Raw genomic sequence first — 21,207 nt, forward strand, 5'->3', positions numbered from 1 at the left:
TAAGCTTAAAGCTGACAGTGAGTAAGTACTTTTGGAGATCAGGGCAAAAGGTAGACTGGAGTATTTGAGAGTTTAGAAATAAAGTCAAAAACGGAAAAAGAAAAAAAAAGAAAGAAATTGAAATTTTTCACGTTCTGCCATGTGACCCTTTTTCTCACCAAACTTTCTCATCAGACTAAATGACAGCAAGTTAATAAAATGTTTTAGGAAAGAAGAGGAGATTAACCTCCACGTGCTTTTCTCAGGACCCCATTTTCAAAACGCGTACACAATCTCTCACTAACGTGGAGGTCACAGAGTAGAAAGCTACACAGACACTCCTATAGCAGAGTCCCCAAGACGGGAATTCCCACCACCCATCCCCCTTCCCACCAGACACCCGCAGCCATAAATGCTTTGTCCTTGAGGAAATAGGATGCTACGTGAAACATGTTATACCTTCTGGATGTCTCCTTAACCACACACATCAGCTCATACTCAGACCTTGACATTAGAATGACACTCATTTCTAAAACTGTCATCGGAACAGTGAGGGCAGGTGCAGCTGAACACTGCAATTCCAAGGGCTCAGTTTGTCGGTGAGTTTGTTCTTCCACATGCGAGCTTAAATGTGCGTTAATCTCCGTTTCCGAGGATCATGGGCTCTGAGAAAGCCGTCTCGCGCCTTGCCCGTGGGTTCAGAGGAGAGCACAGCTTTACACTGCAATGCTGACTGAGGGCCTGGCGTGCTCATTGCATCCTCAGGCAGTTTCTTTTATCAGCTGGCATGTGACAATCCTCTTGGCCGAAATGACCACCAGCCCTGGGGGGAGGGGGCACTTTCATCAAAGGGCATTGATCGTGCCTTCCACAAGCTGTTGATCCGATGGTGAATGTCCCATAGGAAGATGCTACTTGATTAAAAATGCTTTTGCAATCAAAAAATTAGACTTGCCCTCTTTTGACTCCACTAAGCTGTAGCACCTTACGGGAGATAAAGGGCCTGCTCCCTTGAGTCTGGAGGACATTATGCACCTTCGAAATGAAACTCCACCAGCCCAATGTCATTTAGCAAATGACTGCCTCCACAAAGGCTTGATAAATACAAGGGGAACCGTCTGTTGCCCTCTGCTGAGCATTTCTCTTGATGGTTTATGTCATTGATGAGAGTACTTGTCCATCAGTAGTTTGGAAAAGTTCCCATATTTCGGTATCTCCCTTAAAATATTCCTGGACCCTGAATTCTTGGCGTCTAGACAGGCCCCACAGTAAAGACTAGTCTATTTCATCCACTCTTGTATCTTTTCATGGAGAAAAATAAAATGCTGCAATACGTCGATCTCATTGCAAGCTCTAAACAAAAATCACGAGAAAATCAGTCATCGTAATTTCAGAATCGACTGAAACCATATCAAAGGCCATGAAAGTGTAAAATAACTCAGTAGTATTCACATTGATTGGAGTTCTAAAATGTGCTGAGTTTGGAGCCAAGCGTTGGGATCTATGTCTGAGTCCAGTGGAAAATGCCTCATGCTGCTGTGTCCACATTGACTGCAAGCGAATAGTTTTCCGAAACCCGCCTTTGCTGTCTCTGTTTAGATACACAGACATATGCCTGTGTGTGTGCTTGTGGAAGTACTAAGAAATGTACTCTGTTGTCCTCCTGTAGATTTGCCTCAATCGTCGGTGTCAAAATGTCAGTGTGTTCGGAGTTCATGAGTGTTCAAGGCAGTGTCACAGCAGAGGGGTGAGTAAACCGAATGGCCTTTTCATATCCAGTCCAGAACAAATTAAGCACTAAGCCATTTATTTGTGGAGATTTTTGCAATCCGTAACTTTTTAAAAAATAGAGCAGTGTCTTCTCAATATTTTCCTCTCAAGACATTTATTTTCTTTGACCTTTACGGGGCACAACAAATGTGATTTTTATTTAACAAGGAAAATCAGATTGAGAGTACTTATCTTCAAATTAGCATTCTGTGATTTTTTAAAAAGGACTGTGTCATCTTCAGAATAATTTTAAAACTAACCTTCCTTCATGAAGAGTTTTGCAATAACATTCCAAACAGAGCTATGTCGGTTTTACAACCAAGGTTCAGAATATGTGTCTGAACTGAAATACTTCCAAAAGGAATTAAAACAAAGAAGACAGAACATCCCGACCATGTAGTCTTAAAATCACATACAATGGGTTGCGACTGAAGAAGGCTGTTATTTTAGTTCAGAGAATCTTTAGGGGCGAAGAGGACTCTTAATTGTTTAAAACATAATTTATTTTTCCTGATGGGCTTAATTACTTCCAATGGACTCATATTAATCTTGATTAGCCTTGCCAGTGGTTCATTTGTTTTTCTGAAACCTTTTCTACAGAAATCATGCTCCAAATTCTATTTTTAAAACTGGCAGACACTCGCCAGTGATTCTAACATAGAATCATGGGGTTTTCATACACTTGCTATTGTGCTAGAACCATGAAGGGTGACAGTGCCACCTCCAATGTGAGTGTGACTGACTGTCAGTGTGAAGCGGAATCTTTTTCTGTCTTCAGTGGGTCACAGATTTCTTTCTAACGGCTTTAAGAGACGATCTCGTGCAGCTTTTTTATTTGACGGATGAAGCAGCCCAGGCTCCAGTGGGGGTGGCAACATGTCCAAGGTTATAGACTGGTTAGTAGTCACGCTGGGGCGGGACCCTGGGCTTCTCACTCTCCAGCATCCCTCGGGTCCCATCCACACGTGGGACAGGAAAGACCCACATTCTCTGGGTGATGAGGCAGCTGCCATGACTTGGTGACAAGTAACCTGACCACAGCCCTGCTCTCGGGAGACACGGCTCACCAGCAGCACGCCAAGTGGAGTGTGAGGGGTACAGTCTCCCTGCCGCCAGCTGCCAGAGGGCACATGGCTGAAGGTTGCGGCGGAGACGGTGCAGGGCGGTGTGGACAGGATGCGTCTGATCAGCAACCTCTTCGAGGAAACCGTTCAGCACACGCTGTGCCACTTGGCAACTAATCTGCTTAGTTTCAGCTTCGTAGAAATGTCCCTTCTCACTCAGCACACAGGCAGTCCTGACTATCCATCTCCTTTGAAGCAAGTGAGGCAGGAGGTGATTTAGATGGGGGCTCGGAGGCTCCCTGCCGCCCCAGGTGGACAGTGAGCCCTAACCCTGCCTCCCTCTCTGTGTCCTTCTCCCCTCTTCCCTGAAAGGTGTGTAACAACAGGAAGAACTGCCACTGCGAGGCCCACTGGGCCCCCCCCTTCTGTGACAAGTTTGGCTTCGGCGGGAGCACAGACAGCGGCCCCATCCGGCAAGCAGGTTGGTGGAGACAGTGCATCCCCGGGGTGGGCGCTGAGCTATGGGGACAGTGAGAAGCTAGGGGGGTGGGGGACGGGTCAAGGAAGACAGAGGGTTCACCAGCCACTGGTGTGGGTGCTGGTATAGCCCCCGGGGAGCAGGAAACCCTGGGCGTGGGGGGCACTCCACCTGGGCCTGACACAGCCCGAGGCCTCTCTCTGTTTCCAATGCTCCGCTGTCCTCACCTGCTCTTTTCCAAGACCCCTCACTCTGCTTTGGCTAAGACACCTAGTCTGCAGTCTTGAGCCTGTGATACTTTTCCTAGCTGAGGTCACTTCTATAGCACACTGCCAAGTGGGTATGCACTTCATTGTCTTATCAAAGGACTTTGTCAAGGCCAGCCTCTGTGTACTGGGGCCACATGGCGTGACATTTAATGCCTTTTGAAACTCTTACTAGGAAGACACCCTCCTCTGACATGACAGGAGTGTTCCCAGCAGCAGCGGTGGCTTCTACCTAGTGAGCAGTGGTGCACAGGCACCACGCATGGCATCTTAGATGCGTTGTCTCCTCGAGTCCGCGCACGACTCTGAAGTCGGTGTTATTCTTCCTTTACATATAAAGGACCAGAGGCTCAGGGAAGTTAAGTAACCGGCCCAAAGTCACACAGCTATGGTTGAGACACAAGTCTGTCTACCCAGAGAAGCTCGTAATAGCAGCTATGCTTGAACACTCTGTCTTTTCTCCTCGGGTGACACTGAGAAATGGTCCCCTAATGCAGTACTCTCTTCCCTGAGCTCCTGTCAGGCAGGTAAGGGGCAAGTCTGAATGGTGTCCCATTTAAAGTGAAAGAAGCATGGCAAAAAGGTGCAATGAGCCAACACTGGGCGCAGCTGGGGACGCGGGAGCCCGTGGGAATTTACCGAGCCCACTTGTGTTGCCACCTGAGCGCTCACCTGAGCCCCCATGACACTCACACTGGAGAGGACATCACCCTGTCCCCAAGTCCTGCGGAGACTGGCAGTGTTGAATCTGTGGCTTTGCCATAGTTTCCATGAGAACAGACACCACACTGCAGGCTCAGGATGGACGGGCCCACCTAGCAGGCACATCTGAAGGACGGTGTCCTGACGAAGCCCCAGGTTTCCGCTCTCTCGGGCCAGGCCCCCAAGCAGGTACAAAAAGCACTAGAGAGTCTTGCCGTCTAGTGAGCATCCATCCCAGAGGTGGGAACAAAGCCTGGCCCCGGGTCCCCTTCCCTCACTGATGTCTCAGCCTTGGTGACTGGTTTCTTGCTGCAACTTCATTTTTTAATGTGGCTTTAAGCGTCTGTTGTACAAAAATACCACGGTTTTAGTTTTTAATGGGTCGGGACCTTGCCCCCACTCCATCCGCACTCAAGTGAGACGATGGCAAGAGGGGCCCCACGCTCTGGGTCTGTGTTTCGTGTGGACACGTGACCCAGGGAACTCAGGTTGGGAGGTTTCCAAAAAGTCAGGGAACCCACAGAGTCACACATTCTTCATTGTACCAAGTAAGAATATTTAAAGAAACGAAAACCAAAGAGCCTAACTCCATCTACAACTGCCACCATTTCATAAAAACAGTGCGTTTAGATACCTCCCCCAACCACACACAAAAACAGCTGTGCCAGGCGGAGCCATGCCCTGTGCCTGGTGGCCCCCTGGCCCTCCACTCCCCAGCCTGACCGTGGCTCAGTCATTTATGAAGCAAGTACTTCTCGAGCATATGCCATGTGCCAGCCACTTTTCTAGGTCCTGGTGAGACATCAAGCAGATGTAGAGTGGCCGATGGGAGAGGGTGACAGTGGGACTCAGAGAAATGGATCGATGGGCGGGTGTGGAGGGGGCAGGATCTATAGGACACAGTGCTTGTGCTGGATGAGGGTCAAGGGGCAAAGGACGGAGTCCCCACGCTACCCTGATTTGTGCCTTGAGCAGCTGGACGGATGGCGCTGCCACTCATGGGGTCAGGCAGCCTGGAGACACAGCACATTCAGTTGAAGACTTAGGGGTGGATTTTAGGGAATTGGAAATTAGGATTCAGGCTCTTGCTGCTCACTTTTTAATTAGCTTTGTTAAGAGACAAGGGCACTCAGGCCAGAGCCCCTCGACTCCTGGCTCACAGCCTGCAAAGAAGGGCGTTTGGCCAGGACACCAGAAGCAATGCTCTTCCAGTAACACTAACAAGAGAACCACGACTGTCCTATGTTGGTTGTCTTCCTTAGGCTAAGGCACGTCCCTGATAGCACTTGTCAGTTGGGGACAAAGTCCAGAAACAGAGAAGGTGTGAGTCATTACTCTCTGGAGGGGGACCACTGCCGCTCTGGTCGGAGACAGGGGTGAGAGACAGGGTGATGGAGTCACCTCCACGACCAGCAGCAGCAACCTGAAAGGACAGCTGTGCACCTACTATGTGACGCACGCCCTGATCGTCGCTGGCGAGAAAAACAGAGACCAGTGAATGGCACCTGTGCTCTCGGGAGCTCACAGTCCCGTGGAAACTGCAGATCAAGCCCCTGGCGTCTCGAGTCCTCCCCAGACAGCGCTTGCCCACAGCTGCGGTAGAAACCAGCCTGGTGGTTTGATCTTCCCTTCCTCCCCCACCCTGGAGGGAGGCTCAGTGTCAAAGATGGGATCAAATCACAGACGGGATGTTTCCATGGAGAAAATAAACCGCATCTCCCAGAGAAAGGGGTGTACCCCCAAACTGGATATTAAGTCCCTGACATAACAGAACAAACCTCGTGGGCATTTTGTTTAAGCTATGAGTTTTCTCTTCCTTTTTTTTTTTTTTTTTTCATCTTCTAATTTAACAGTGTCCAGACATAAGGAGTCTTGGCCTAAAGAAATACAAAAACATAAAATAATAGAACAGACTCCAACGCTGGAGACTGAGAGGAGGAAGGAGCCTGGAAGAGCACATTTGTGATGGGAGCTGGAAGGGATTTGGTTTGGGAACTGCTTTAATTCTGATGGGATTTTAACTACAGCTCCCGGCGGCCACCATTCTCTGCTATTGTCATGCTTGGGGGCCCTGAGTGGCCAGGGCTGTGGTCCCACCACCCAAACGACGATCCTGTTTGCAAGCCCCAGAGTTGTCAGAAATGAATGATGGCCGCATAGACTGAACCTCAAACATGACCTCTGAACAGCATTCAGAGGTTCACTCCTTCATTTTTGTTCCTTCCTTCAAAGTCCACTTGGCCGTAAATGTCACAATGTGATACTTCCCATATTTCATGATAACTGCCTCCATCCCTGAGTCAAATGTGTTTTTGTTTCAGATAACCAAGGTTTAACTGTAGGCATTCTGGTGACCACCCTGTGTCTGCTCGCTGCTGGATTTGTGGTTTATCTCAAAAGAAAGACATTGATACGACTGCTGTTTACAGATAAAAAAACAGCCATTGAAAAGCTAAGGTACCCTGGGTTGGGGTCATCTTTTCAAGAAATGGCGTTTGAAAGGGTGCACAACCAACTGCTCTCGCTTTGCTTTCCTTAGCAAAGAAGAGGTCAGATTCTCTGGGGAGTAAAACTGGTTATCTTGGGTTTTTTAAATTTCTGCCAGATTCACCGCCTCCCTTACTTTCCCTTCAAACTGTTTGCTGCTTGTTACATAAATAAGCAGGGTGTTGATGAATCTCAGGGATGTATTTCCCCCACCCCTGCATTAGTAACTTTTATCAGACATGGGAGGTTAAAGATATTCTCATCAGATGGGTTAGCTTTTGATTCAAATATATTCAAAGACAGTTTTGCTGAAATGCCAGCTTTATACACAACGTCCCACAGGTGTCACAAAGCCTTGTTTCTATGGATTGCGAGAACTAATTTCACAGAATAGTGGCTTTGGGAGGAAAAAAAAAAATCAATATTTATTGTTAATCTTGTAATAGTGTTAAGTAATTTTACCTTTGCATGTTTACTCACATTGAGTTAGAAATAAGTAAATGTGTTTTGAGTGTTATTGTGAAGAAACCAGGAAAAGTTAAGTCAACCAGAGGGGAGACGCCCTTGGTGAGCATGGATGTGGTTACACTGCAGGTGTGTGCACCCTCCCCGGCCATCCAGCGGCTCCCAGCCCCGCCAAGCTCACCTCACCCACCTCAGCAAAGGCCTGATGAGGAAGCCACCACACTCCAACACGCCCAAGGTCAGTGTGGGACAAGCACGAGAAGTTAATGGGCACAAAGACATGGGTTTTGCTTGAGTAGGAACAGACCCTGGAGCCTTCCCATGAAATGCTCACCAGCACACTTGGCTCAGCAAAGCTTACTGAGGGGATGGCCCAGGCGGGAAGAGGCTCGCAGTGCCCCGTGGAAGCCCTACGAGGTCCTGTTGGGGCAGGCAGTGTCCCCTGTGTGCCGTGGTGTGTGGTACGTTGAGAGCTAGGATCCCTCCAGTCACCTAGACCGGCCAAAGTCCCAGGAGGCCCTGGGGACGGCTACCCAAGCGGGTTCTTGAGGCTGGGCCCCTCCTGTGGTTTCAGAATGCCACCAACAGGTTTCGGGTGAGTTCTTTGGGCCACTGTCACTCCCAGTGTATTTCTAAGAGTTACACTGAGCCCTTGGTTGAGTCCAGTGTCCTCCAGCCCTGGGCTGCGGAAGCTGTCACTCCGGTTTCAAAGCGTGGGATCCTGAAACCACAGTACCTCCTGGCTCTCTACTGTCTTGTAACTTTCCTGCTACCCTGGTGAATTATTTTGGGGGGGTCACTCTCATATTGAGTTTCTCCACCGAGTGTTTTTGATGCATCCATGCGAGTTCTTGAATAGTGAATTCATTCAACGAGAGTCCAGATTATAGCAGTGAATGCTGTTGGTGTCAAGAAATGACAAAGTGTTTTTTAAATCATTACCACATATTTAGTAGGCAAAACACTAGTTTATCTCCCTTGAGCTAGAGTGTAGAGGGTTGGGATCCAAAGATGAGGCTGTTATTCCCGATAAGTGTTACCACCTTTCATCCCCAAACGGGGGATTGTAGCAAGGACAGCTTTCTTTCTGAAAGCCACAAACGGGAAGTGACCAAAATACCCATCGGTAGGTAAAAGGGCAAACAAACTGGTATATTTACACAATGCAACACTGCTCAGCAATAAGAAGGAGTGGACTGTTGATATACGCAACACGACGATGAACCTTGACATAATTATGCCCAGTGAAAGAAGCCAGACAAAAAACGAATACATACACTGTGATTCCATTTATATAAAAGTCTAGAAAATGCAAACTAATTCTAGAAGGCAAATCAATAGTGACAGGGAAGGGGAAATGAGGTGCAGGGGGAGGGGAGGACAAGGGCACATCTTTTGGGGGTGGTTGATATGTTCATTATCTTGCTTATGTGATGGTTTCCTGGGTTTGGACATATGTCAGCATTGACCAAGTTGTGCATTTGAAACATGTACAATTAATCACCTGTCAAGTATACCTCAATAAGCTATTTTTAGGAAGAAAGGAAGAAAAGAGGAAGGAAGGGAGAGATGGGGGCTCGAGCACAGGCTCATGCTGGTGTGTTCTCATCTGCCACTGGAACGAGGGCGCCCTGCCCGAGAAGACCCTCCAGCCGCAGGCCCCGGACCTCAGCTCTGGCTGCCAGAAGCCCCCACTCCCCTTCCCTGGGGGTTTTCCTGCGTTCTCATGACCCTTGTGTGCATTGAACGATGTCTTATTTTCCCAACTCTTCTGCATTTCCCTTAAGAGATGTTCTGTCTTCATACTTGGCACTTCCTCGGGGGCCTTGAACCTGTTTGTGAATGAATTAAACCAGTTTCTAAAGTCCAAACAGAAATAGATCACTCTCGGATTGATGGGGTGGGGGCGGGGTCCTCTGTTAGCATTGTGAGGTTTAGATAAGTAATAATAGATTCCCTGCCAATAACGCCTTGATTTCTTGCTACTCACCCCACCTCCCCATCAGCAGCATCGTCAGCACTGCTTTTTCCTGAAGGGATTACGTGTGCTTCTGAGACCCACCTGTCACGGCTTTTTGCTTTGACCCTGCAGGATAATCCCAAGAGACTGCCGCAGTGTCAGAACGTGGACATCAGCCGGCCCCTCAAAGCCGTTGACCTCCCTCAGCCCAGCTGGCCTCAGCGAGTGCTCCCGCCTGTCCACCAGGCTCCTCGTGCACCCAGCGTCCCCGCCAGACCCCTGCCTGCCAACCCTGCACTTAGGCAGGCCCAGGTACGCCTGCAGCTGCTCATTTTCTGCTGGGTGTGGTTCAAGCCCAGACTCTGCTATTTGCTAATGCATGAACCTGGACAAGTTGTTCAACTTCTCGGTGCCTCTATAAGCTCCTCGGGTGGTTAAACAAGATAAGCCATGAAAAGCATCTAGTACAGTGCTTGGTGTATAGTAATAACGTAATCTTTTTAAGTTATTAGTAGTTGTATTTCTATATTCAGATGAGTGAGGGTGCCCATGCAATTGTCGTCCTAGCCGTGACACTTTTGGGAATTGCAGGGGCACTATTAATAATTAGGCCTGGACAAATAAACAGAGATGGGCACTTCGGGAATGATAAAGGGCATAGTTTCCTACTATTTTTCAGTTTCAAATTATTTATAAAAATTTCACAACCTGTTGAGTTTCTCCATACCAGACGCAGCACTGTATTAGACGCTTTGCGTATATCTTCTCATTTTGATGCTGTTTTGGGAAGTCACAGTTTCTATCTGTTATGACCATGAACATGACATCATTTCATAGTAGCAAACTTGAGGGGGAGGGAAAGGCAAAACCAAGCAAATGAAAAGCACAAAGAGATCATCACTGGGAATTTGTTTTTAGGGCTATCATTGTTATATTTTCTTCTAGTAATTTTTGTATACATACCATTACATGTGTGTTCTTAACATAATTTAGATTATTCTGTACGTACATTGCTTTATATACTTTTTGCCATGTACCACGGGATTAAAAATTCTTAAAAATGTTATCTTCATGTTAGCACTATACATGTGTATGGAATTCTTTTTTAACTATTTGTCAATTAGCAGGCACGTTTGGATGTCTCTGATTTTGGCTATTATAAATAGGTCTGTTATGAAGGACTAGACAGGTAAATTTTGGACCACTTTGATTAGTCCTTTAGGAGAGATTCCTAAAAATGAAAATATTGGGTTGAAACTATTTTAAGCCTCTTAATACATGAACTAAACTAAACTTTCAGGACTCTTACATACATTCATGTTCCCATGTTATTAGAGAGCATCTGTCTCACATACTATTAACATTTCAAACCTTTGCCAGTTTGACACACACACAAAAAGTCTTGGGGGTTTTGTTTTTGTTTTTTTTTGTTTGTTTTTTCCTGTCTAGTGGTTCTATCGGTTACTGAAAGGAAATGTTGAAATTTCCAACTATGTTATCTGTCTCCTTTTAGTTTATCAGTTTTGCTTCATGTGTTTTGAAGCTCTGTTGTTTGTGATACACACAATTAGATTATTGTGTCTTCTTGGTGAATTGACCCTTTCATCATTATGTAATGTCCTTCTTTAGCTCTGGTACTTAACTCTGTTCTAAAATATACTTTATCTCATATTAATATATCCATTTCCGTTTTCTTTTGACTTGTGTTTGCAATGTATGGCTTTTTCCATCTTTTCACTTTTAACCTACCTATGTCATTTTATTTGAAATGAGTTTCTCAGAGACAGCATATAGTTGGGTCATATATCTTTTCATCATTCTGTCAGTCAGTGTCTTTTAAGAGGTGTGTTTAGACCATTTACATTTAATGCAATTATTGATATGTTAGAATTTATGTCTACTATTTTCATATTGTTTTTGTTCCCCTGGTTTTGTTTTATTGTGCTCTTCTCTGAATTCCTATGGATTAGTTGAAAATTTTTTAGTATTCCATGTTGATTTGTCTTTATGTAGTTTTTTGTATGGTTATTCTAGGGCAGGGTTTCTCAACCTCAGCATTATTGCCATTTTGGACTGGATAAATCTTTGCTGTGTGGGACTGTCCTGTTGTATCGTAGAATATTTAGCAACATCTTGGTTTCTACCAACTAGATGGCAGCAGCATGAGTAATCATGTTTCCAAACATTGCCAGGTGTCCCCCAGGGGACAAAATCACTGCTGATTGAAAATTGCTGCTCTACAGATTACAATATACGTACATATTTATCACAGTCTACTAATATCAATATTTTATCACTTCAAGCAGAATGTAAAAACTTTACCATCTTTTAGGTCCCTTTTTCATTCTCCCTTTATGATATAGGTTCTTAAGTATTACCATTTTGTACATTGAGGATCACTTCAGAGGTTGTCATTTTTGTTTTCGACCATCAAGCATAACTTTTAAAACTTAAGAAGAATAGTCCACTACTTCTACTCATATATTCACTCTTTCCATTCTTTCTTCACTCCTGATATTCCAAGTTTCCTCCTGCTATTTCATTTTTGTCTGAAAACTTCCTTTAGCTATGCTGGTAAAGCAGGTCTCCTGGCAACAAATTCTCTTCATTTTTCTTCATCTGAAAATATCTTTTATTTCACCTTTATTTCTGAAGGATCTTTTTCACTGGATGTAGAATTCTGGGTTGACTGTTTTCTTCTTTCAACATTTGAAAATGTTGTTCCACTTCCTTCTGGCCCCCATGGTGATGAGAAATCTCCTGAAAGTTCTGCCCACAGTGTCTGTTCCAGGGAAAGGATGTGGCCTGTGTTACAACAGGGAGGGCTAGCAGGACTGTCCCCTATCCAGGCTGGGCTGCCCAGTGAGGAGGAGCAGGGGCATGCCTTTTTTCTGGTGTTTACCTGGAGTAGAGTAAGGTCAGGTATAGTCAAAATGTTTCTCATCTACTGGGTGACCCTTCTCCTGGTCTTTTTGCTGGAGATAGCAAGCTTTCCTTGGGCCTTTTGGTTTTTGTCTGATGCCATTGTCATTTCCAGATTTGGGGGCGGGGGGGACTTTCCAAAGCCCAGGCCAAAGTATAGAAAAGGCAAAAATGAAAAACAAGAACTCACTGCTCAGGGGGTCCTGGAATTCTGGAGTCCTTCACCAGTCTACTTACTTTTCACAAACTTCCGGAGTCTCGGTCAGTTGCTTTATGAATTTTCTCCAGATTTTCCTGTTGTAATTAGCAGGAGGAATAGGGTAAAATTTGCTTATTCCACCTTGTCCAGACCTCATTTCTCTTTGTATTTCTTTGATTACTGCTACCCTTGAACTGTTTCTCATACATCTGTTAACCGACGGTGTGCTGGTAAATTGGCTGTCAAAAAAATTTGTTTCTAAGCCCTGATTTATAGGTGATTTCTCTGCTATGAAAACTCCCACCAGTGGCCAATTTCAAGCTCTTACCGTGATAGCACTAGACCAGGAGTGGAGAGTGGGCTGACATGAGCAGGTGCCGAGCCGCTCCAGTGTGCAGCTGCCGTTCACTCAGTTCTTCTGTGACTTGTGTGTTCCTATCCTTTGCCAATTTTTTTCAATTTGTGAGGGAGAGTTTCCTTCCTGGTTTGTAAGAGTTTATTTTCTTAACAGATTAAGAATATCTACCCTTTCGCAGTAATTTATTGTAAGCCTGTTCCGTTTGTCTTTTAATTTTATTGATGATGTTTTTGGTAGAAAAGGAATTCCAGTTTTGAGTATGATATCTATTTATCTCTTGTGCATTCCCCCATTGCTTTTTGTGCTTACCAAGTCCCCTCCCATTTCAGTATCAGTGAAGACCCACCCTTAATTTATTCTGTTTATTTTGTCGGCGATTGACAGTTCTTTGGCATTTGCTTTTCTAACCTGGCTTGGATTTACATTGGTGGAAGGCAGTGGGCACCACATAAACTTTTCTGGGTTATGGACTTATTTGAGAATCTGATGAAAGCTGTGAACTCTCAGAAAATGCACCCATGCTCATATTTTGCATGCAAGTTTCAGATAGCCACAAAACCTGTAAGCCCCTTCCCCATGGATTCCATTACCCTGAGCTTTTTTATGTCTCCCTTTAAGCAACACGTCTGCGCACCATGTCAAACTGGGACAGCCCCTGACAGACCGTGAGATCTGACGAAAGACATTTCTACTCTCTGGTGTCCTTTTTCCCACCAGCCGTGAATGCCTGCAGAAGTGACTCCTTCAAGACTTCCTTTAAAGCAGGCCCTCAAAAAGGCCTTCATTCTGTTTTATGAAATTAAGGAAATGTTACCCTTTAAACATTAGTGACTGAAAAATCCACATTTCTCACTCCAGGCTGGTGTCTGTCTGGAGCTGTTCCGAGACATCTGATATGGATTAAGCTCACGCTTTCTCCCCCATCACACAGAGGGAACTGGAATCAATGCCCTGCAGGTGTGGCGGACATTTGGCGGTGGCTCTTGTTTGGCAGCACTGACATTTTGCACTTTACAGCCCCCGCCCCGTGCCCTGCCCCACGCAGCACGACCAACACACCAGTATGCCACCCAAACTTTCCGAAAGGAAAACACTGTCGTAAACGCTACAATATTAGTCAATCCCCCATCTCAAAAGTAAGTGAGTTCTTTATAGAAAACATGTGACCTTTCCATCAGATGCTCTGTTTGATTTTCTAAATCAAGGACAGTTGAAGGAAGTCCCTCTCCTGTCCACAAATGTACCTTCCCAAGCGTACTGTTTCCTTCATGGCGAAATGACCTGAGGAATTCGACCTTCTCAACCTCACTCCTCAGCCTTGATCAAGGAAGCAACCTTTAACTTCCTTTCATCCTGTCAGCGATTTGAGGGGAAAATAATTCATTGTATTCATCTAGCTGGGAGCTGAGTGCTGCCAAGGTCGCCCCAACCACAAGCTGAGCATGAAAGGCCAAGTGTGGGCTTGAGAAAAGAATAGTAAAGTGATTAAAAAATAAAAATAAAAAAGCTCACCGGTGTGTGATCACCTACAATTGTGTGCTGAGCCAAGGGGCGTCACAGGACGCCTTCTCTGGGTGTGTGTTATACACCGTTGAGTCAGCTCCAACTTCTGGCAACGCCATGAATGAGTGACATCCACCATGCCCTGTCCCACAGCCCTGCTCAGCCCCTGTAGACTCATGCCATTGCTCCTTTTATGGAGTCCATCCATCTCATATTGGGTCTCCCTCTTTGCTTACTGCCTCCTGTTTTTCCCAGCATTATTGTCTTTTCCAAGGAACCCTGCCTTCTCTTGATGAGCCCCCAGTGGGACAGCTTCAGTTTTGTCTTTTGGCCTCCAGTGATGTTTCAGGCTTAATTTGCATGAGGACATACTTGTTTATCTTTCTGGCAGTCCAGGGTCTCCCTGGAGGACAGATATCAAATGAATCAATCGTTTTCCTATCAGCCTTCTTCCCAGTCCAACGTTCATATCCATACTTAGTAATTGGGAAGGCAAGGGTGTGGATGGCCTTAGCCTGGGTCTCTCATGACACATCTTTAGCCTGGTTGACCTTTCCTAATTCTTCCATTGCTGCCCTTCCAAGTCTCAGCCTGCTCATGATTTCTTGGCTGCAGTCTCTATTTGAATTGAAGATTGAACCAAGGTCAGCAAAATCTGTTAACAGTTTCAGTGTCTTCATTGTCTGTTACATTGTGTATTTCTTCTGTAGTCAAGACTTTTGTCTCCTTAATGTTCCAATGCAGTCCTGCTTTGAGCCCCCTATGCTCTGCCCTGACCTCTATGAGTGGACCTGGGACCTGCCCTGAGATGGGAGCTCCGCCAAATCTGCATACATTTGCATATTAGAAGCCACTTCAGAAGCTCCAGGGGTTTTCCTGCACCTACTGCTGCTGGGTAGAGTCCCTCTCAGACTCTGGAAGGGAAAGAATAGAAAGGGGTGGCTGCAGATAGATCCGAGGGGGTTTTGAGAGACTCTCTGGTGATGGTGGATCTTAAAATATTTTATGTTGTTTTTCTCTGATTTCAAGCACCCCCGAAAAAGTCCAATTTACTCTTTGATGATTTTTAAAATAAAAAGAATAATCTGTATTCAGGGGGGAGCATACAGGTGCCTAACAAGCTTGTATCTTGAGCAGAATTCTGAAAGGATCTTCTTGGGAAAACCAGCCTCAGGCGGCAGGCTCCCCGAGGCATGGGGAAGGGAGCGAGAGAGGGGAGTTCAGGAGCTGTGTGTGATAGAGTGAAAGGATCACCTTCCTTGACTTTAGACATCGTTTGTGAAGTCGGCTGACTTGACTTCTAGGAAACCTGGGTTAGCCGTGGACCCAAGGAAGAGTCACGTGGGACGCGGAGTGTTAACGTTTTTCTTTTCTGTACACTGGTTCCTTTATGACGTCCTTAAACCTTCAGTGAAGTATGTTCACCATTACAACCTCGTGTCAGTCCCGAGGTGTTTGGAGAATGACGGACACTAAGGGCCGATGTCCAGGGAGAGGACGACATCCCACAGAGTCCGGTCCGAGATGCTAAGGGGGGCCCAGACGGCAGCCAGGGTGGGAGGTGGCAGGCAGCAGCTGGAACACAGAGATGCCCAGGGTTTGGGCCTGCACAGTGTGTGCTCCTGTCATACAAGAGAAGGTGTCGAGTTACTAAATTTGAACTTAGAAAAATAAGTGTGACTCAAACGACTAGAAAACATGAGGACACTCAGGAGATATTCTTAACTGCCAAATACCAGTGTATTTAACTTTATTCCTGGAAGAGAAAAGGGAAGCAAGGGACTAACTCTTTTGGGGTTTTCATTAGATTTCTAAGACATATCCAACTGAAATCCTTCGTGCAGTTTATTCTGATTAATTGGCTTAATTCATTTAAAGTTTAAATAAAAACATGTTCAATGTCACATCTAAGATAGATTTCTCTGCTCACAGAAAATTATGTCGAGAGAAGGCTGTGCTAAGAAGTAGCAGATCAAAATGCAATTTTCTGCTGTCACACTGAGTTGTGCCGTGATTCTAGACGGAGCGTAAGGGGCCCCTTTAACTCAGAGACGGGCCATCTTCTAAGGAGTAAAAACTTCATGAAACTGTCGCGCTCTCAGCATTTATCTGGTTTTGTTGTTGTTGTTGTTTTGTTTTTTAAGGTTTGCCCCATCAGATGGCATTTGAACTGTACATGCTGCTGTGTGGTCAGATTTGGCTTAGGATTGTTTTTGTTTATTTTTGTAAGCCCTTAGTTTCCTGGAAAATCTTAGGAAGTGGTTTTTCCTCCATTCAAGCTTATCAGTGAATATAGTACTGAACTGACTGAGATTGTTTTTCCAGTTAGATTAGCTTCTTTAGTAGAACAATAGGAAGCCGAAAAGGATAACTGAGTACGTCTCTGAGGCTGACTTTTGCTGAATCAAAGCCCCTTCCTGAAAAAGCTGACAGGCCATGAGAATATTCCTCAGCCCTGTTTCTGGCGCTTCTTATCGGCACTGCAGAAACTGCAGGAAAACAGCATTACTTTTTTTTTTTTCATTTCTATTTTTATTCTTATAACCGAAGGGCATATGAATATAGTTTGTGTTTTGGAGGTGGGTTTTTTTGGTACAAGGAGCTTCTAGTTGTGTTTTGAATTGTCAGAAAATAGCAAACATTTACAGCACCAATGAGGTGGCCGTTACTACTGGGCCCTTCACAGGCATTTCTGACCCTCCCGAGGAGCCCGGGAAGCAGATACAAGCATTTAACAGAGGAGGGAACAGGGCACAGCGAGTCAAACAGCTAGTGAGGGCCCCAGAGGTGGAAGACCCGGGGTTCAAACCCTCGTTCTCTACCTGAAGTCCTAACACGGATGCGTGCGCTGCAGGATGGATGGAAGGGACGGAAGAGGAAAATGTGGTGAAGACACTTATGGTTGGCATAGGTCACACCTCAGCAATCAGTCATTTCCCCCTTTTGCCACAGACGCATAGGTGATGAGGGCTGGGAGGAGTTTTCATTTCAAGTCTGTAACGAGAATCTTGTGTTTCTCTTTTCTTCTGCTTGTAACACGCATGTTCCCATCGTCCTTGTCTTAATGGGTCTTTCTTGGAACCAGCTCTTGTTCAGAACCACAGCAGCAGTGGAGTTGCACTTGGAATATCTGTGGCATCGTACGTGAAGGAAGCTCTGGGCGTTTTCTGTAGAAGTGGAGACTCTGAGTCGGTGTTTCTGATACACACGTCATTTCTCCTAATCAACACCTTCTCTGTCTGTAGAACATACACCACACTGTATCTTGTAAAGCAAGACTGTACAGTCTTTGCTCACTAAGGAAACACTGCAGGATAATCAGACTTTGCTCGGGTAACCACGGATGGGGGTGGGGGTCTATTTCAAGGAGACCCAAACTCCCCTCCCTCCCCAGACCCTCACAAAGCGGGATGACCGATTGACATGGGCTGCTATTGGTAAACAACAGCTCCTCATCAAACCTTTGTCCAGATGGGAATGTGAGCAAAACAAATTAATTAGATTAACCTAGACCATGATTTTAGAGCAATCCAGTGACAGCCATTTGCCCCGAGGTGGAGCCCAGACTTTCAAAGTCCTCTTCAGCAGAAGGAGTTTAGCATTTGAATGAATGGAGACCTGCACCCTTCTGACCTTTGTGGGGGCCTAATATTTAAACCAGCGCTCCCAGAGTCTGGAAGCCTGAGGATTTCCGTGCCTGCTCATCAGAAATGCCAACACATAATGAGAAAAGGAAATCCACTTGCTGCCTACATGGTCTCCCAGGGAAGTGAGATAAAATGCAAGAAAAGTGATCTTTATAAACCCTTCATTGCTACAAGGCAAACCAAAAGCTAGTGATTGTAAAGAAAGTGCCGGAACGTGTCCTTTGTGCCTGCTCTCTGCTTTCCAGATCTCAGCCTTCTTCTCAGGCGTTCTCCAAGACCACCTCTTTCCCATCGGTCTCCTCGCTCACCTGCTGTTTGGCCTGGACTTACCTGATTCTGCCCCATTTCAGAAGGCACAGACGGAGCTAATCATTTCCAGACACACCTAAGTCCCATCCCTCGAATACAGTGGACGTGTAGGAAATATGCTGAATTGATGTGAATTTTTTAAACATTAACAAATAAGCCTCTTCACAGCATCAGTTATTCTCTATGGGGCCATCACATTTAATGAGTCATGGGTTAATAAAAATTTGAGTCACTTCCTCCTGTAAATCTAAAATGTAGCTACCAGGGTCTCGGACTCCAGCTAACTTTTCCCTGCCACCTGCCCAGGACTTCCAGAAACTGTAACGGAAATTTCTTTGGTCTTGTATCATACATAATTATTCACGTGACAAACCCATCTGATGTCTGTTGCATGTGGAGACACCCATATCTCCCTGGAGAAAAATAACTTCAGAAGGAAATTACTCAAGTGATTACAGTATTCAAAGGAGTGTTGGTTTTCCACTCACTTCTGTGCCTATAAACACAAATTGTACATGAAAAAAACAGATGCTTCGTAGTTTACCTTTATATTTTGTAACGGGTAACATATGCCTATAATTAAAAATTTCAACTGTGCATTCAGAAAACAGTCTGCCTCCCACCCCTGTGAGTAGGCTCCCTTCCCAGAAGCGACAACTGTTACTAGGCCTTTGTAAAATACAACTTGGAACATGGTGAAAAGTCAACGCCACCTGTTTTTCTCTGCAGAGTGAGCGAATATGGAAAATTTGGAGATTGTCAAACACTCAGAATTAGAGAGCAAAGTACCAATGAAACCTTATCTTCCCATCGCCCATCTTCAGCAACTTGCTATCACTCTTGTTTCTCTTAGGTCCTTACTTGAATTCAGATTTTAGCGACGATGTGTTTTTCCCACTTTGGCTTTTCCATATCCATTCTATGCAGACCCACCTCATTCTTCTCCCTGGCTGTACAGGATCTCATTGGAGAGCCATCCCATAAATTGTCTAACCTGTCCCTTCCTGATGGCCTTTGGGGTTCTCTCCAATCATGTGTCGCTTCAAGCAGGCACGGTCTTGCCCGTGCACCTCGGGCCCATGCCTGAGCATTCCTGGGCGCACCATTGCTATCCAGGGCCATGCATGTGGGGAAATCTGATGGGTGAGGCAGACCTGCCTCTCAAGTCCCAATTTCTGCCCCCCCCCCCCCGCATCGGCACCAACACAGTGTGTTCAGTTTTCTTCTTTGCTAACATGACAGTTGAAAAAAAAATGGTATCTACATTTTTCTTCCTAAAAATGAAGTGGATCATCTTTTAACAGGTCTCAGATCCATTTGTCTTTTCCTGTTTTGTGAGCTGCCCTGTCACCTCCTTTGCCATGTTTTTCACGTGTAGGAAGGTCAAAGGTTATATTTTTCTATTTCTGTTACTTCCGTGGTCTTTTGTCACATTTAAATATTTGATCCATCTGCTATTTACTTTAGTGTACAAAATGGAGTAGGAATCCAACTTTACTTTTCTAGATGACCACGTAAATAATCCTCAACACCACTTACTGTATTTGTGTACTTAATTGGTTCTATGTTTTCTTTATTAGATTTATCTGGTTTCTTCTCAGCTCCACCCCAAGCCCTTTTATTACCATTAGACCATGGAAGTATTATTTTAATTGCCCCTCCACAAATTTGAAGTAAACTGTCTCTTTGGACTTTGTGATAATTAACTAACATTATTAGAAATATCTAATATTATTATAAATGAAATATCTAACATTATTAGAATGTCTGTGTGTAATAAGTCTTAGCTAAATAATACTTAATTTTTCCATTTTTCTAATTATTTTCTGCTTTTATCTTACCATTTCCCTTTTGCTTTTTTCTCTGTTTATTTTGTTTTTCTAACTTCTTAGACCCTTATTCCATCTTTATTCAGACTTTATTTTATTCATACCATATTAATATAAGCATGTAAGTCTAGGAATTTCCTCTAAATACTGCATTAGCTGTGCTCATTGGTTCTAATTTGTAGTGTTTCAATATTTATTTTTTAAATAGTCTTAAAATTGAAATTATTTTTCTTGCTGTTCATTTTTAAAATATGGGAAAATTCACCCACATTTATATTACCAATGTTAGTTCTATGCTTTTCTATGTTACACACCTATTTAAACTTCAGATACCCTGTTTCCCCGAAAATAAGACCTACCCAGACAATCAGCTCTAATGTGTCTTTTGGAGGAAAAATTAGTGTAAGACCTGGCCTTATTTTACTATAACGTAAGACCAGGTCTTATATTATATTATATTACATTACATTATATTAAAGGCCTGGTCTTATATTATAGTAAAATAAGACCACGTCTTATATTAATTTTTGCTCCAAAAGATGCATTAGAGCTGATTGTCCAGCAAGGTCTTATTTTCGGGGAAACATGGCATATGCCTGTGTTTTCTATGGTTTTGTTTTTTACATTTAATTCTTAATTCACCTGGAATTTATCTGGATGCATGCTAGAAGGCCAGGATTTAGCTTAATTTTTTTTTTCTTCAAGTAGCCTATTTTTCCAGCATCTTCCTCATTGATCTGTGTTGCCCCCATCGTCACGTACTAAATTCCAGTGTCTATGGAGATTGATTTTAGGATTTATATTCCATTCTATTTGTCTGAGTGATAAATGGAATGTCCAGCCCTGAGGCCCCAGCCCAGACGGGGCTGGAATGGAACCTGATGGCCACATCTGTGTCCTTACACAGGCCTCCATTTCTTGGACACTCCCCGGAAGAAGAGAGCGGCCCTTCACCTGCCTAGGGCTGAGGGTGGTTGCATCCGATGCATGTTGCCAAGTTCATTTCCAGAAAGGTCACGTCAGTTCACACTTGTATCAACTGCATCTGAAAGTGTCCATTTTACTCACCCTGTACCAACACTACCATCGTGTTTTAACTGCTAATATGATAGGTGGACATTTATTACTAGCAGGGCTAAGCATTTTTCATATGAATTAATTTATTCTGCTATGAATTGTCTTCTCTGTAAATTGCTTTTTCTACTGTGTATAGATTTTTTGGGTGTAAGTATAGGTATGTATTTTCTATAGTTAAAGTTGCCAGTAATT

The 21,207-nt window shown here is 44.6% G+C and overlaps 1 protein-coding gene across 1 annotated transcript in view; it reads left to right on the forward strand.

Annotated features, from left to right (window-relative positions):
- The window catches only part of ADAM12 (ADAM metallopeptidase domain 12), a 324,013-nt gene that overhangs the window by 288,680 nt on the left and 14,126 nt on the right, over window positions 1-21,207 (forward strand). The window contains exons 17-21 of the mRNA XM_074338816.1: window positions 1,649-1,726; window positions 3,186-3,294; window positions 6,581-6,716; window positions 7,341-7,449; window positions 9,304-9,483. Coding sequence (XP_074194917.1) covers window positions 1,649-1,726; window positions 3,186-3,294; window positions 6,581-6,716; window positions 7,341-7,449; window positions 9,304-9,483 — 612 coding nt within the window. The remainder of the gene's footprint in view (window positions 1-1,648; window positions 1,727-3,185; window positions 3,295-6,580; window positions 6,717-7,340; window positions 7,450-9,303; window positions 9,484-21,207) is intronic.

This window comes from Rhinolophus sinicus, linkage group LG07, assembly GCF_036562045.2.
Source record: "Rhinolophus sinicus isolate RSC01 linkage group LG07, ASM3656204v1, whole genome shotgun sequence".
In the NCBI taxonomy this organism is placed as follows: domain Eukaryota; kingdom Metazoa; phylum Chordata; class Mammalia; order Chiroptera; family Rhinolophidae; genus Rhinolophus; species Rhinolophus sinicus.